Source organism: Symphalangus syndactylus, chromosome 5 (assembly GCF_028878055.3).
Source record: "Symphalangus syndactylus isolate Jambi chromosome 5, NHGRI_mSymSyn1-v2.1_pri, whole genome shotgun sequence".
Classification (NCBI taxonomy): Eukaryota; Metazoa; Chordata; class Mammalia; order Primates; family Hylobatidae; genus Symphalangus; species Symphalangus syndactylus.
This window is the reverse complement of record NC_072427.2, coordinates 80,675,629-80,691,045: the sequence shown is the minus strand read 5'-3', so window position 1 is coordinate 80,691,045 and position 15,417 is coordinate 80,675,629. Positions and strand designations below refer to the sequence as shown.

The 15,417-nt window shown below is 40.3% G+C and overlaps 1 protein-coding gene across 10 annotated transcripts in view; it reads left to right on the top strand.

Annotated features, from left to right (window-relative positions):
* The window catches only part of FGD4 (FYVE, RhoGEF and PH domain containing 4), a 261,542-nt gene that overhangs the window by 141,952 nt on the left and 104,173 nt on the right, over positions 1-15,417 (top strand). For 2 of the 10 annotated variants that reach the window (XM_055280156.2, XM_055280155.2), the window contains exon 1: positions 6,428-6,604. The exons of the other annotated variants lie outside the window; for them this stretch is intronic. In XM_055280156.2, the coding sequence (XP_055136131.1) occupies positions 6,589-6,604 (16 nt within the window). In that variant the 5' untranslated portion in view covers positions 6,428-6,588. Of the gene's footprint in view, positions 1-6,427; positions 6,605-15,417 lie in introns of those variants that run through there. 10 annotated transcript variants of the gene reach the window in all.

Sequence of the window (15,417 nt, the reverse complement as noted above, 5' to 3'; positions counted from 1 at the left end):
AGCGATCCTCCCGCTTCAGCCTCCCAGAGTGCTGGGATTACAGGCATGAGCCACGGCACTGGGCTGGTAAAGTTTCTTCTTAACAGTACTGAGTTGTCACTCAGCATGTGGGGTTGGGGGATTGGTTCCAGGACCATCACCCTCATATCGAAATCTGTGCTTGCACAAGTCTCTTATATAAAATGGCATACTGTTTGCATATAACCTACGCACATCCTCCCTTAAACTTTTTTTTTTGAGACAGAGTCTCGCTCTTGTTGTCCAGGCTTGAGTGCAGTGGCATAATCTCAGCCCACTGCAACCTCTGCCTCCCAGCTTCAAGCAGTTCTCCTGACCCAAGCCTCCTGAGTAGCTGGGATTACAGGTGCGCACCACCACGCCTGGCTAACTTTTTGTATTTTTAGTAGAGAGAGGTTTCACCATGTTGACCAGGCTGTTCTCGAACTCCTGACCTCGGGCGATCTGCCTGTCTCAGCCTCCCAAAGTGCTGAGATTACAAGTGTGTGCCGTTGCACTGGCCCTTCCCTTATACTTTAAATCATCTTTAGATTACTCGTAATATTTAATACTGTGCAACATAAACACTATGTAGTTATATTTTTAAAATTTATATTTTTTGTTGTTGTATTATTTTTATTTGAAATTGTATTTGAATATTTTTGATCCACAGTTGCTTGCACCTGCAAATGCAGAAATTTGGATTTGGAGGCCAGCTGTACTCTGTGTGTGTGACTATAAGTGAACATATAACTAAAGAGGTGATAGAAAACTTTTTATTAATTATTTTTAATAAAAAATAGATGTTCAAGGATAATATATTTGCTTTGAAGATTTGTACAAAAATGGCTTGGTACAAAAATATTCAAGCAACAGGATTTAGTTGGCATACGTTCAAGAATTTCTATGCCTCACTTTATTAAGCCTTGGAGACGTGCAAAATGGGAATTATGCATCATTTTTTTTTTGAGACAGCAGTGGCACAATCTCGGCTCACTGCAACCTCCACCTCCCAGATTCAAGCTATTCTCCTGCCTCAGCCTCCCAAGTAGCTGGTACTACAGGCGTGCACCACCACGTGCACCACCACACCCAGTTAATTTTTGAATTTTTAGTAGATATGGGGTTTCACCATGTTGGCCACAATGGTCTCGATCTCTTAACCTTGTGATCCACCCGCCTCGGCCTCCCAAAGTGCTGGGATTACAGGTGTGAGCCACCGCACCTGGCCTACTTCCATTATGTTTTCCTGCTCCATTTTCTATCTGATCTGTTAGTTAAATACTAACATTTACTAGGAATAATTTTCCTGTTACTTTTTTGCCAGTATATGCTTATTTGTACATAATTTATTAAAGCTGACATTGCCGGCCGGGCGCGGTAGCTCACGCCAGTAATCCCAGCAGTTTGGGAGGCTGAGGCAGGTGGATCATGAGGTCAGGAGCTCGAGACCAGCCTGACCAACATGGTGAAACCCCATCTCTACTAAAAATACAAAAATTAGCCAGACATGGTGGCCCATGCCTGTAATCCCAGTTACTCAGGAAGCTGAGGCAGGAGAATCACTTGAACCTGGGAGGCGGAAGTTGCAGTGAGCCAAAATTGAGCCACTTCACTCCAGCATGGGTGACAGAGTGAGACTCTGTATAAAATAAAATAAAATAAATAAATAAATAAATAAATAAAACTGACATTGCCAATAGTATGTTAGGTTAATTGGGAAGTCTTCAATTATATGACAGCTAATGTGCCAGTTAGGTTTAAATAAAAATGCTAAGGCAAACAACTTAGTCTTCCTTTTATTTTTAATCACTGTAGATTTATAGGTTTTAATCCAGGAAGTGCAGGTTGCGTATAAAATTCTTGATTTCAGATCATTTCCATGGAAAATGGTAAGCTATTGAATATAATATAGATAGGCTTTTATTTAAAAATTTAATATAATGGGCCGGGCGCGGTGGCTCAAGCCTGTAATCCCAGCACTTTGGGAGGCCGAGGCGGGCGGATCACGAGGTCAGGAGATCGAGACCATCCTGGCTAACATGGTGAAACCCTGTCTCTACTAAAAATACAAAAAATTAGCCGGGCGAGGTGGCGGGCGCCTGTAGTCCCACCTACGTGGGAGGTTGAGGCAAGAGAATGGCGTGAACCCCCGGGGGGCGGAGCCTGCAGTGAGCCGAGACTGCGCCACTGCACTCCAGCCTGGGTGAAAGGGCGAGACCCCGTCTCAAAAAAAAAAAAAAAAAAAAAAAAAAAAAAATTAATACAATGAAAAAACGTTGTTATGAAATAACATGTGGGCTGGGCATGGTGGCTCATGCCTGTAATCACAGCACTTTGCGAGGCTGAGGCAGGCGGATCACTTGAGGTCAGAAGTTTGAGACCAGACTGGCCAGCATGGTGAAACCCTGTCTCTACTAAAAAAAAACGAAAATTAGCCAGGCCTGCTGGCAAGTGTCTATAATCCCAGCTACTAGAGAAGCTGAGGCATGAGAATTGCTTGAACCCAGGAGGCGGAGGTTGCAGTGAGTTGAGATCGCACCACTGCACTCCAACCTGGGTGACAGAGACTCCATCTCAAAAAAAGAAATATCACGTGAGTGTTTGGCAGAACTTGGTAAGTTTCTTATTCAGTGCAATGTGTACCAAAATAACATCTTTACAAGGAGGGAGAGGTGAAAGGGCTGGATGATAGCCACTAAGTCTTCAGAGCATGAGGTATTTTGTGAATAGCTGTGAGTTCAATGGCATGGATTTTAGGTGTTTTTCAAGACTGGTATCTGTGACAACCTTAAGATCACTAAACATATTTAATAGATCCCTTTTGATATGGTATCATAAACTTCAGCTTTTACAAATGGATAATGTATGGGGAATTAATTAGATCACTTTTAATAAATTTGCCAAGTTTTTTGTAAATCACAGAAAATGGATTAGTGATTATCTCTACTGTTGACAATGAGAAGCATAGTGGATATACCAAAAATCATTTAGTGTTGATTTTACACTATCTAGGACAATCAGTTTCCTAGCCTTTTTTTTTTTTTTTTTTTTTTTTTTTTTTGAGACGGAGCCTTGCTGTGTCACCAGGCTGGAGTGCAGTGGTGCGATCGCGGCTCACTGCAACCTCCGCCTCTTGGGTTCAAGCGATTCCCCTGCCTCAGTCTCCCGAGTAGCTGGGACCACAGGTGCGCGCCACCAACACTCAGCTAATTTTTGTATTTTTTAGTAGAGACAGGGTTTCACCATGTTGGCCAGATGGTCTCGATCTCTTGACCTCATGATCCGCCCACCTTGGCCTCCCAAAGTGCTGGGATTACAGCCGTGAGCCACCGCACCCGGCCCTCTTAGTCTCTTTTTTAATGAATAAATTGCTTTTATTTGCTTCTAAATTTTTCAAAATTAAAAGATAATTTACATACATTAGAATTCAACCTCTTTAGGGTACAATTCTGAGTTTTGACAAATGCATACAGTCATATAACCACCATCACCACAATGAAGATACAGAACAGTCCCTTTAGTGCCAAAATGCTGTCATGCCCTTTTATGAAAAGTCAGTTCCCTTACCACCAGCCCTGGCAGCCTTGGATCTGTTTACTGTTCCTATAAGTTTGTCTTTTCCAGAATATCTCATTTTATCATATATGTGTAGCCCTTTACATTGGCTTCTTTCTAATGCATATGCAGGTATCTTTTTGTTCATCCCTTGTTATTGCTGTGTGGTATGCCATTGTATGGATGTACCACAGTTTGTTTCCCATTCACTACTTGAAGAACAAGTGGGTATTTCTAGTTTTGGATGATTATGAATAAAGGCTCTGTAAACATTTTTGTCAATGTAAATCCTCCTTTTACTTAGGTTAAGTACCTAAGAGTTAGGATTGCTGGCTCATAGGATAAGTGCATTCCCACCTGGTGAGAAACTGCTATTGCTCCTATTGGGTAGCCTAGAATTTAATGTTAAGTTTGTGGTAGATGCTGCAGATTATTGCAGATTGTCCACTTGTGGGCAATTGAGAGTCAATCATAATTGTTATATTTTATTTTAGTTATCACTTTCTCCTGCAAACCATGTTTTGATTTTTGGCCTTCATCTATAAAGATTCAAAAGTGAATACAGTAGTGTCCCGTTATCCACAGGGGATGTATTCCAAGATACTAGGGGATGCCTGAAACTGCATATAGTACTGAACAATATATATACTGTTTTCTCCTTTACATCCATACCTATGATAAAGTTTAATTTATAAATTAGTCACAGTAAGAGATTAACAGCAATAGCAATAAAATAGAACAATTATAACAATATACTGTAATAAAGATTATGTGAATGTGGTATCTCTCTCAAAATATTATATGTAATATTTTCAGGCTGAAGTTGATCACAGGTAAAGGGTGACTGCTATACCATTATATCTCAATTTGTTGTACAACAGTGAATTTAATATCTTAATGGTTATCATTGTACTAGCATGAGTGATCAAGATTTTTAACCTCCTAAACTTAGTTTTCTCTTCTGCAAAATGGTGATAAATTAACCTTACAGAGTGGTATTCTTCTGTAAGATGGTGATAAATTATTACCCTGCAATAAGGACTTTATGAAATTCTACATGGAAAATGCTTAACACAGCAATGGGCACTGAGCACATGTTAGCTTTTTTTTTTTTTTTTAAAGTGTTTGTTTTAATACCAAACCTGAGATTACAATTTAAACATTGCTATCAAAGCTCAGGAAGTACAGACAGACGTTGGGGCATTTTTGTGACAGGGAAGTATTCTGGTTTTGACATTACTGAAATTTGCCAAGGCTAAGTGGTCTTGGAACCAAACCTAAACAGATTCTCTGCCACAGTGAAATTTTAACACATATGGGTGGAGTTTGCAAAGGAATTAAAAACAATTCAGGTTTCTTCTCTTTGACTTATTTTCTCCATGTACTATTACCCTATTCTGTATTAGATTAATTGTAAAGCTTATTTATTTATGCCTTATATACACATTTCTGTTATTTAAAAAGTTCCACTTTCATTAAAATGATTGACAACCCTTGTGTCCTGATGGGGAGCTTGTGTTGAAGTGGGAGAACAAACCCCTCACACCTCATCCTCAGCATTGTATTGGCTCCTGCCTGACATCCATCAGCTCCTAGCAGGTGTGCGATTTAGCAAGTCCTTTAATCCTCCCTAACCCAGCAATTCACTGCCCAGTGGTTCTCAAAGTGTGATTCCTGGAGTGAGGGCCCAGGTCAGCAGTGTCACTGTCACCTGGGAGCTTGTTGGAAATGCAAATTATGTGGCCCCACTGTGCACCGAATCTGATAGGGCACTCAGTGATGCATGTCTTGATAACCCAGTAGGTGATTCAAGTGCACACTAGAGAGAGGGAACTACTGTGTCTGGACACAGAGAGGAGGGGGTTGGAGAGGTTATTTTCCCCAGTGAGGGAGAGTGTCTGTAACCTGTTAACTCATTATGATTTTATAAATATTTTAATCTGACATTTTCTTTTGTTTGTTTGTTTTTGAGATGGGGTCTCACTCTGTCACCCAGGCGGGAGTGCAGTGGCACAATCTCAGCTCACTGCAACCTCTGCCTCCTGGGTTCAAGCGATTCTCCTGCCTCAGCCTCCCGAGTAGCTGGGATTACAGGTGCATGCCACCGTGCCCAGCTAATTGTTGTATTTTTAGTAGAGATGGATTTCACCATGTTGGCCAGGCTGGTTTTGAACTCCTGACCTCAGGTGATCCACCCACCTCGGCGTGCCAGAGTGCTGAGATTACAGGCGTGAGCCGCCGCGCCTGGCTTTAATCTGACATTTTCTGATTTTTCAAGGCTATGAAAAAATTGTTAATGTACTGATTAAAGTATGTAAAATTATAAAGACAGATAAAAATGAGTAATAAATATTTTACCAGTTAAACTATGTTTTGAAATAACATATACAACTTGTTTTCCTTAGGAAATTTGTATGTAGTATTTATTAATTCTGTATTATTTAGTCACTGAAATCAACGAGCTATGCTGGAAAGGAAAACATAAATGGAAAAATGGTATTTGAGGTCATTCAAAATGAGATTTTAACATCTTAAGCTTGTGAATTCTGAATCTGTAACCAACATTTTTCGTCCAGGGCAGTAGCCCTGTTAAAATAGAAACAAACTGTTTTCCCCTTAGCTTTTTTAGAGCATTACTAATAGTTAAGGCATTAGTCCATTTAGAAATCGCCCTATTCCCAGCTGTACTTTGAATGCTTTTAAAGGTTCCATGTGCCTCAGTTGTTTACTTTACTTTGATAAATAGAAGTCTCTCTGTGCTCCTATGCTCCCTCTCATGCATGTGCTGCAGCAGTCCGTCCTCTGGGGAGGTGTGGCATGTTTTGCATGAGGTCGTCCTTGGGCAGTAAGTTCGAAGAATGCGCTGAAGTCACAGTGCATTGGTCTGAGCTCCTGGCAGATCCTGTGTAATAATCTTCAGCCTCTCTGAGGCTTTACAGCCAGGAGTGAGATTTTATCACATGAACTTTACAAGTAAAGCCAAATATCTTTTTATTAAACCAGAGTAGATTAATTATCAGTACATGTGAAATCATGTCCACTGATCAAGGTAAGTGGTTTCATTTTCTAGTAGATATATTTTTTTCTTCCCAGTGTGGGTCACTTTATAACACGGCATGCTGAGGGATGTAAAAGTGGCAGAGTTTGGTTTTCTTTTAAAGTTAATAAAGCTCACGTCGGTTTTTAACTTCAAGATTAAAATATGTGCTATTGATGGGTTTTGGCTCTCCAGGGGGCTTCTTCTGGGCTAACCAGATACAAATGTGTTTGATAGTTATGTTTCTCTGGCTTATTTTTATTATCCTAAGTAAAGTTTGGAAATTCGGTCATTGAGGGGAGAAATACAGAGAAAGAAAGGAACAGTTTTCTCTTTTTCCTCCCATTTCTGGTGTGAACAAATATTAAGAAATATTTATCACTAATCCTTTTTCTAATGCTACTGCATGGAGCATTGTTCTGTTAAAGCAAACAAACAAATATTCCCACCATCCCAGTCTTGTTTTGGTGAAGTTCAGGGGAGTAAGTATTATTTGTTTTTCTATAAAAGACAACATTGTAGAGATAGGCATGAGTTTGTTTTTTAAAAATTGTTAGTGGTGGTAGTATTAAGCCACTGTGGTCTCTTTCAATGTTGTAGAGAGCATATTAATGAGAAATTGAGTCTTTGAAATAGAAATGTAATTCTACTGTGTGATAGAAATGTAATCATGTGACGGGAAATGTCTGCTAAAAATATTTTTAATCACTGAAATGGGTTCATTTTGTTTACATTCCCATTCGTTTTTGACTGGATATAAGCCTCGCTGAAAAATGTCTACACTGCTGAACGAGATAAACTAAAACTTAGAACCGGCAGCCTTCACAGTTACCAGTATTCTTTCTGATGGTGGTGTGGCTCTTTCCTTCCTTAAGTGTCAGGGGCATACTCTGAGTATGGAAGCCCAAGGTTGGGGTTGGTGACAGCACTGCCTCAGGAGAGCTGAGGCGCCCCTCCTGCAGCTGCACAGCTGGCTCCGTTCCCAGGTTCTAGTAGCTGCGGGAGGGTTAAGCAGCCCAGTCCATGCCTGCCCCTGCTCCCTCCATCACTCAGGCAGAAGCCTGAATTCTTTTGCAGGCATTCCACTACTCTTGCATAAAGTTTGGAGGTCTTGTGATCTCTCCAAAATTTACCATCATACTCTAAATATGAAATTAAAAAAAAAAAAAGAAATGCCACAAAAGGGAAGTGTTTTCTCACCCCAAGCAGTGAAGTTTTAGGTTCTCTTTTTCCTGAAATAGCTTCTGTCCGTTCTCATTTCATCTTCAAACAGTTAGAGATGATTGGAGAGACAGTATTCCCTCCTGGAAGGCAGCTCGTAATTAGAGAGGAAAATATTTCTAGAACAGGAAGATGAAGCTTGAGAGGTCAGTGTCGATAAACATAGAGAAATGGTTGGCTCTTGTTTTCTGCTTTAATGGACAGCACCCTTTAGAGAGTGGCCACTACAACGATACGGGCTTTATAAGTTCCTTTTTAGGTTTGTAAACTGAGAAGACAGTAATATAGCACTTCCTGCCTACACTACTGGATTATTTTGTTAAATCATCTAAAAAAAATTGTAAATATGCATATTTAGTGCACATGTTATTTATAACAGTTTTATCTTTTTAAAATGACCTGAAAAACTTCCCTTTCTAAAGCTTATGCTTTCAGGCAAACCCCTTTCACATGAAAGAAATGAAATATGATAGAGTATGATGAATGACTCAACAGGAAATATTATGCGGTTCTTTGGAAGAATGATAACTTGGTGTTCATTTAATAAACATCCAAATGTACATGTAACCGAAACTGCAAACTAGGACTAAGATTTAAATTTAATCAGTTCTTCTTAGCTACTAGAATAGACTTGAGGAGGTCAAGAGTAGATAGGAGGCTCCTGGAATAATCCAGAGAAAAGTTGAATTCATTTATTTCAAAACTAAAAAGGCATTTTCTTAGATGTTTTGTGGACCATCCCTGCCCACTTCCTGAGCCACCTTCTGATAACCTTTACTGTAGGCATCTTTTTTCTTTGTAAAATAACAAGCTAATTTTTATTGGCTAAAGTACATTTGTAAATGTCTTCACCCTGGTTTGTGTGTGTTCTCTGATTTATCTCCCACCACAGCACCTGCTAAGCTCTGGCTAGAACACGTCCTTCCATTTTTATTCCCTGGCGAATTGACACAAGTTGGTTGGTTATATGTTGAAGCAGGCAGAAGGAAAACACTTCAGAGAAGAAAAATAGTGTTAATCATAGAATTTGGTCATTCTACATGGTGGTTATTATAATAAAACTTGGCCTGGGGAAAATGGGTCTTTCACCCTCTTAGAGAATAAGTACACACAAATACATTTTTTAAAAATTTAAACAAAAAAATAAAAAGACGTGTCACTGTGGTCTTGTCCTTCCCATGCCATTATAAAGCACTTATTTCTTTTTTTTTTTTCTTTTTTTTTGAGACGGAGTCTCGCTCTGTCGCCCAGGCTGGAGTGCAGTGGCTCTAAGCTCCACCTCTGGGGTTCACACCATTCTCCTGCCTCAGCCTCCCGAGTAGCTGGGAACTGCAGGCGCCTGCCACCATGCCTGGCTAATTTTTTGTATTTTTAGTAGAGACGGGGTTTCACCATGTTAGCCAGGATGGTCTCAATCTCCTGACCTCGTGATCCGCCCACCTCGGCCTCCCAAAGTGCTGGGATTACAGGCGTGAGCCACCGCGCCTGGCCATAAAGCAGTTCTTATTTCTTATGCTTAGTCCCAAAAACCTAGTCTTCCTTGAGTCATTTTTCTCTGACGTACAATCTGGCAACAAATCTTGCTTCAAGATCTATCAAACTGACTATGTCTTATTGCCTCTACTATTACTTGCCCTGCTTTAGGTTACACACAGCTTTCCCCTGGATTGGTTCTACTAGCCTCCTATCTACCCTTGACCTCCTGGAGTCCATTCTCTACGTAACAGCCTGTGTACACCTCTAAAAATGGAGGGCGGATAATTGCCACTTCTCTGCTTGCAGTCCTTCAGTGGATTCCCATCTCTTTCAAAGGAAATCCCCTGTTCTTTCAATGATGTGCAAGGCCCTACCTTCTCTAGCCCCCCTATCCCTAACCCTTAACTTTCTGACCTCAGCATCAGATGTGCTCCCTAGTCTATCCATGTTGTCTTCCTTATTTCTCTTTGAACATATCAGCTGTGCTTCTACCTTAGGATTTTTGTAGTTTTACACTTTGCTTGGAATGCTAATCCTCAAAATACATTATGCCTTATTCTCTTCATGTCTACTCAGCTAGCACTGTATTAGTGAGACCTCCTTGTCCTCCCTGTATATAGGATATAATAATAGCCTCTCACCTAATAGCACACCTGTTCCTTCACCCAGTTTTACTTTCTTTATAGCAGTTTTTTTGTTTGTTCCGTTTTGTTTTGAGACAGGGTCTTTCTGTCATCCAGGCTGGAGTACAGTGGCGCAGTCTTGGCTCACTGCAACCTCTGCCTCTCAGGCTCAAACGATCCTCCCACCTCAGCCTCCACAGTAGCCAGGACTTACAGGCACACATCACCATGCCTGGCTACTTTTTATATTTTTAGTAGAGACAAGGCTTTTGCCATGTTGCCCAGGCAGGTCTCGAACTCCTGAGCTCAAGCAATTCACCTGCCTTGGCTTCCCAAAGTGCTGGGATTACAGGTGTGAGCCACCGTGCCTGGCCCTTCATAGCACTTTTACCATTTAGCATGTTGTACAGATTATTTTTTTGTTGTGGTGTTCACTGCTGTATTCCTAGGGTCTAGAAAGGTAACTAATAGATACTGGGTGCTTTGTTAATATTTGTTGATTGAATACATTTCTAATATTCAGTGCCTTTTTCTGTTGGGAAATGTAAAGTAAAATGAGCAGGAATATAAGAAGTTTAATAAATTATAAATACTTGTAGTGTTCTCCATTTCTTCCCTTCCGTTCTCTTTTAAGAATAAATATCTTGGCTTGCTAACCTCTGGTGTCCCTTGTTGAGCAGCATGTCAATAAGGAGTTTCTGCTATCAGAAGTCTCACAGGCCAAGTTGATGTAAAGAAGTATAAAGAAAGTAAGGAGGGGTTAGTGGATTAGTGAGATTTGAATCTGTGGCTGAACCCGTACATGATTTTGGATGATGAATTCATGGGCTGTGTTGTAAGACAGAAAAGAGATGAGGGAGAAGCTTTGGGGTGTGAAACCAAGAAATTTGGAGCGATACTGTCTGTATGGAGAAAATTGTGGCCAAGATTTTGTGCTATTAAAGATGTACTTAGGGCTGGGCGCGGTGGCTCACGCTTGTAATCCCAGCACTTTGGGAGGCCGAGGCGGGCGGATCACGAGGTCAGGAGATCGAGACCACAGTGAATCCCCGTCTCTACTGAAAAAAAAAAAAAAAAAAAAAATTAGCCGGGTGTGGTGGCGGGCGCCTGTAGTCCCAGCTACTCGGAGAGGCTGAGGCAGGAGAATGGCATGAACCTGGGAGGCGGAGCTTGCAGTGAGCCGAGATTGCGCCACTGCACTCCAGCCTGGGGGACAGAGTGAGACTCCGTCTCAAAAAACAAAACGAAACAAAAAAGATGTACTTAGGCCGGGCGCAGTGGCTTACACCTGTAATCCCAGCACTTTGGGAGGCCGAGGAGGGCAGATCATGAGGTCAGAAGATTGAGACCATCCTGGCTAACACCGTGAAACTCCGTCTCTAGTAAAGATACAAAAAATCAGCTGGGCGTGGTGGCACGCACCTGTAGTCCCATCTACTCGGTAGGCTGAGGCAGGAGAATTGCTTGAACCCAGGAGGTGGAGGTTGCAGTGAGCCGAGATCGTGCACTTCAGCCTAGGTGACAGAGGGAGACTCTGTCTCAATAAATAAAAAGATAAAAATAAATTTAAAAAGGAGGTCCTTAATGTTTTATATTAATGATGTACTTGCCCCTCTTTTTGTTTTTTCTCTTCCTACATTTAAGTCATTTCACTCTTTGAAACACTCTTGTAGGAGGGTGATAGGAAAAGTAAAAAGATTGAATAAAAAATAATCTAGAAATGTTTCCTCAGTAGTTCCTGTAAGGCTTGATGTGAAATAGAAAACTAGTACATGGGCCAGGTGTGGTGGCTCACATCTGTAATCCCAGCACTTTGGGAGGCTGAGGTGGGTGGATCATCTGAGGTCGGGAGTTCAAGACCAGCTTGACCAACATGGAGAAACTGCATCTCTACTAAAAATACCAAATTAGCTGGGCATAGTGGCACATGCCTGTAATCCCAGCTACTTGGGAGGCTGAGGCAGGAGAATCGCTTGAACCTGGGAGGTGGAGGTTGCAGTGAGCTGAGATCACGCCATTGCACTCCAGCTTGGGCAACAAGAGCGAAACTCTGTCTCGGGGGGAAAAAAAAAGCCAGTACGTGAATTAAAGTGTAAGAATTATTTGTGTGTTTACACTTCATGTAATTTATTTCCAAATTTATCTAGATAATTGGAAATTGACCTGCATTTTAAAATCCGTAGCCAACAGTTAATGTTAAAAAAAAAAGTTCCCTTCCCCAAATGCACAGTTAAAATCTATGAACTGCTGTTTGCTATTTGATAATATACTTGATCTGAATAGTAATTATACATTGTTAGATTACATGACTTCTTAGAAATATGGAATCAATTTTGACTATAGCAAAAAGAAATTATACAAAGCTTGAAAATAATTTTGTTATTTTATAAATGTAAGCCCCCAATGTCTATCAGTAGTTAGTGATTTATTAGAAATATCGTGTTTTTCTCTAATATTGGCCAGTAAATTTTTTTTAATTTATTTCCATCAGAGGTACTAATTTAGAGTGTAAAATAGCAGAATAAGAAATATCAAGGAAAAAAGGTATTTCTGTTAACTTTTTATCTAAAATTGACCATTTCGATACAGAATGGTAACAAGTCATGCTTAGGGTTAGGAAATGTAACTGTATTCACTATACTCAATCCTAAAAATTGTGTATTACCTCTATCTTCAAGGAGGTTTAAGTTTGCCTCCCTCATAGACCTCTAAATGCAGTGACTGTGACAAATGTCATAGGAGAGGTACAAAATATGTTTGGAGAATAGAAAAGGAGAAACAACTAATGTTTCGTTGATTCAAGGAAATTTCCTCAAAAAAGGTAACATTGGAGCTAGATATTGAAGAATTTGTTTAAACAAAGACTTTGTTTTTTAAGCTAAAAGAACCAACGTATGTAAAAGCAGAGAGAAACATATGAAAAAGAGAACTGTGTTTTCCAGGAATGGAGAAGATGAGAATGTGGCTAGAGCGTTAGGGGTACGTAGTTCTGAGTAGATGGATATTAGGCCCTTCAGGAGATCGATGCCTTTTTTTTTTCTTTTTCTTTTCTTTTTTTTTTTTTTTTTTTTTTGAGACAGAGTTTCACTCTTGTTGCTCAGGCTGGAGTGCGATGGTGTGATCTCAGCTCACCGCAACCGCTGCCTCCCAGGTTCAAGCAATTCTCCTGCCTCAGCCTCCCGAGTAGCTGGGATTACAGGCATGTGCCACCACCCCCAGCTAATTTTGTATTTTTAGTAGAGACGGGATTTCCGCATGTTGGTCAGGCTGGTCTCGAACTCCTGACCTCAGGTGATTTGCCCGCCTCTGCCTCCCAAAGTGCTGGGATTACAGGCAAGATAGATGTCTTAATGTGAAGGGTCCTTTATGCAAACTAGAGGTTTTGAGGTTCCCCCTCCCCATCGGGCCTTGCAGTTCCATTAAAGGATTTGAAGCAAGGGAGTAATAAAATTGGTTATATCATTGAATGAATAAAATAGCCAAACTTTTTATTTGTAGGAGAAAAATTGTATTAGATGTAGCCAAATATGGCTTAAGTAATGCAGTTTTAAAATTCAGAATTGGAAAATTGGTTATCTTTGATTAACTGGTTCATTTTTCTTCCTAACTTCTTTCTTCTGTCAGCCAGAAAAAAAAATAGGAAATAATGGATAAGCTAGAAGCAGTATTTGCTTTTTAAGTTTTGCATGACTGAAACAATCCCCTACAGTGTTAGAAGCCTAACACACAATGCTATTGTGCTCTGGGTCTAGAAAAAATGTGAGGCCTGCTAGTCTGATTCTGCAGCAGGGAGTAAGGAAAGCCAATACTTAACTTTGTAAGCTGCTAAATATTAAATGTTTAGTAAAATAGGGTTTATAGTAATGTTTATTTTTGAGATGGAGTCTCACTCTGTTGCCAGGCTGGAGTGCAGTGGTGCGATCTCGGCTCACTGCAACCTCTGCCTCCGGGTTCAAGCTGTTCTCCTTCCTCAGCCTCCTGAGTAGCTGGGATTAGAGGCGCCCGCCACCACGCCCAGCTAATTTTTGTATTTTTAGTAGAGACAGGGTTTCACCATGTTGGCCAGGCTGGTGTCAATCTTCTGACCTTGTGATCCACCCACCTCGGCCTCCCAAAGTGCTGGGAATACAGGCGTGAGCCACCGCGTCCGGCCAGTAATACTTTTCTTAAAAAGAGAATATCAAAATAAAGAGGAGAGTCAGGAGTAGAGAGTATCACCAAGCCTTTTTTAGAGAGTCACCTAATTTGTTACATGTTTTTCTTAAAATTACCAACCATCAAAAAGAAGAACTTTGATCTTCATCTACGCCTAAGAGATGTCAGTAGAGCAGTAAAAATATTTCTCTAATTTATAAGGAAGTTAAGTAACTTTCTCACAGTCATAAAATAATCATGTCAAAAATGTGACCTTTCAACCACTAGTTTCAGTAATCCACCCTGCTTTTTTCCTCAGGTCGGGAAAAAAAAGTACTTCCCAGATAAACATCACCTTGCGTTTCACCGCAGGTCTGAGTGGTCCTTACCTGGGAACAAATGATAGTGTTGCTGCATTTAAAGTAGCAGCTTTTGGGTGACTGGCTGGTCCTGAAGAGTTTTTCCTACTTAGCAGTGTTCATTTTATCTATTAATGCCATGAAGCAAAATACAGGTTTGAAAAGTTGAACGAGCAGCGTTGGTAACTGCAAAACAAAGTGTTGCAACACAGTAGGCTGAGGTAGTTTTAAGCAGATAAAGTCTACAGAAATTAGTTTACAGAAATAGTGTTAGGCTGGGATGTTTTAGCTGGTAGATTTCAGATTTAGAGAAATCAAGTTTAGAAAAATAAACCAGCAAAGTAGTACAAAATTAATAGCAACAATGTCAGGAAGAATTTGCTTATGAAAAGGATCTGTTTTCCCTTTTGTGAAGAGAAACATGTGTTCATCCTTGGTTACTTGTGATTGAGATAATTAAAAACAATTTTATTTGGTTTTAGCAGCCTCCTTGTGAAAACTTATGAAATATTAGGCAGTTTGATTTTCTTCTCCTCTCTGGACCTGCAGATAAATTTGTTGTGAATAAATGGAAAATAGTTTGGCAGTGGGCAGAAGCAAGGGAAAAGCCAAGAATCTGGTCGATTTATAAACCAGACATTGTGAATAAATGAGTTGGCTACAGCTCTTAGAAAAAGGCTTTTGCCTTTCGAGTTCTTTTCCTACATCTGTTTTTATTTCTTTCACACTTTATGAAGTCAATAAAAATTTTGATTTCATTGTTACAGAAGTTTCTGCTTGTATAGGAGCTTTTCATGCCCTCTGTTGGCCATAAATAATTTACTTTTGATTTCTCAAGGCTCCTAACTGGTGACTTTTCATATAAGGGGATGTCTAGGTTGTTTTTGGTAGTGATATTATCTCTTTGTACCCAGAGAACACTTCTGACACCAAATGGGGGGTTTTCCTCACAGCAACAACCAGTTCTTCAACTCTACCTGAAGTTAGCATCAGATCCCATAGGTGAAGCGCT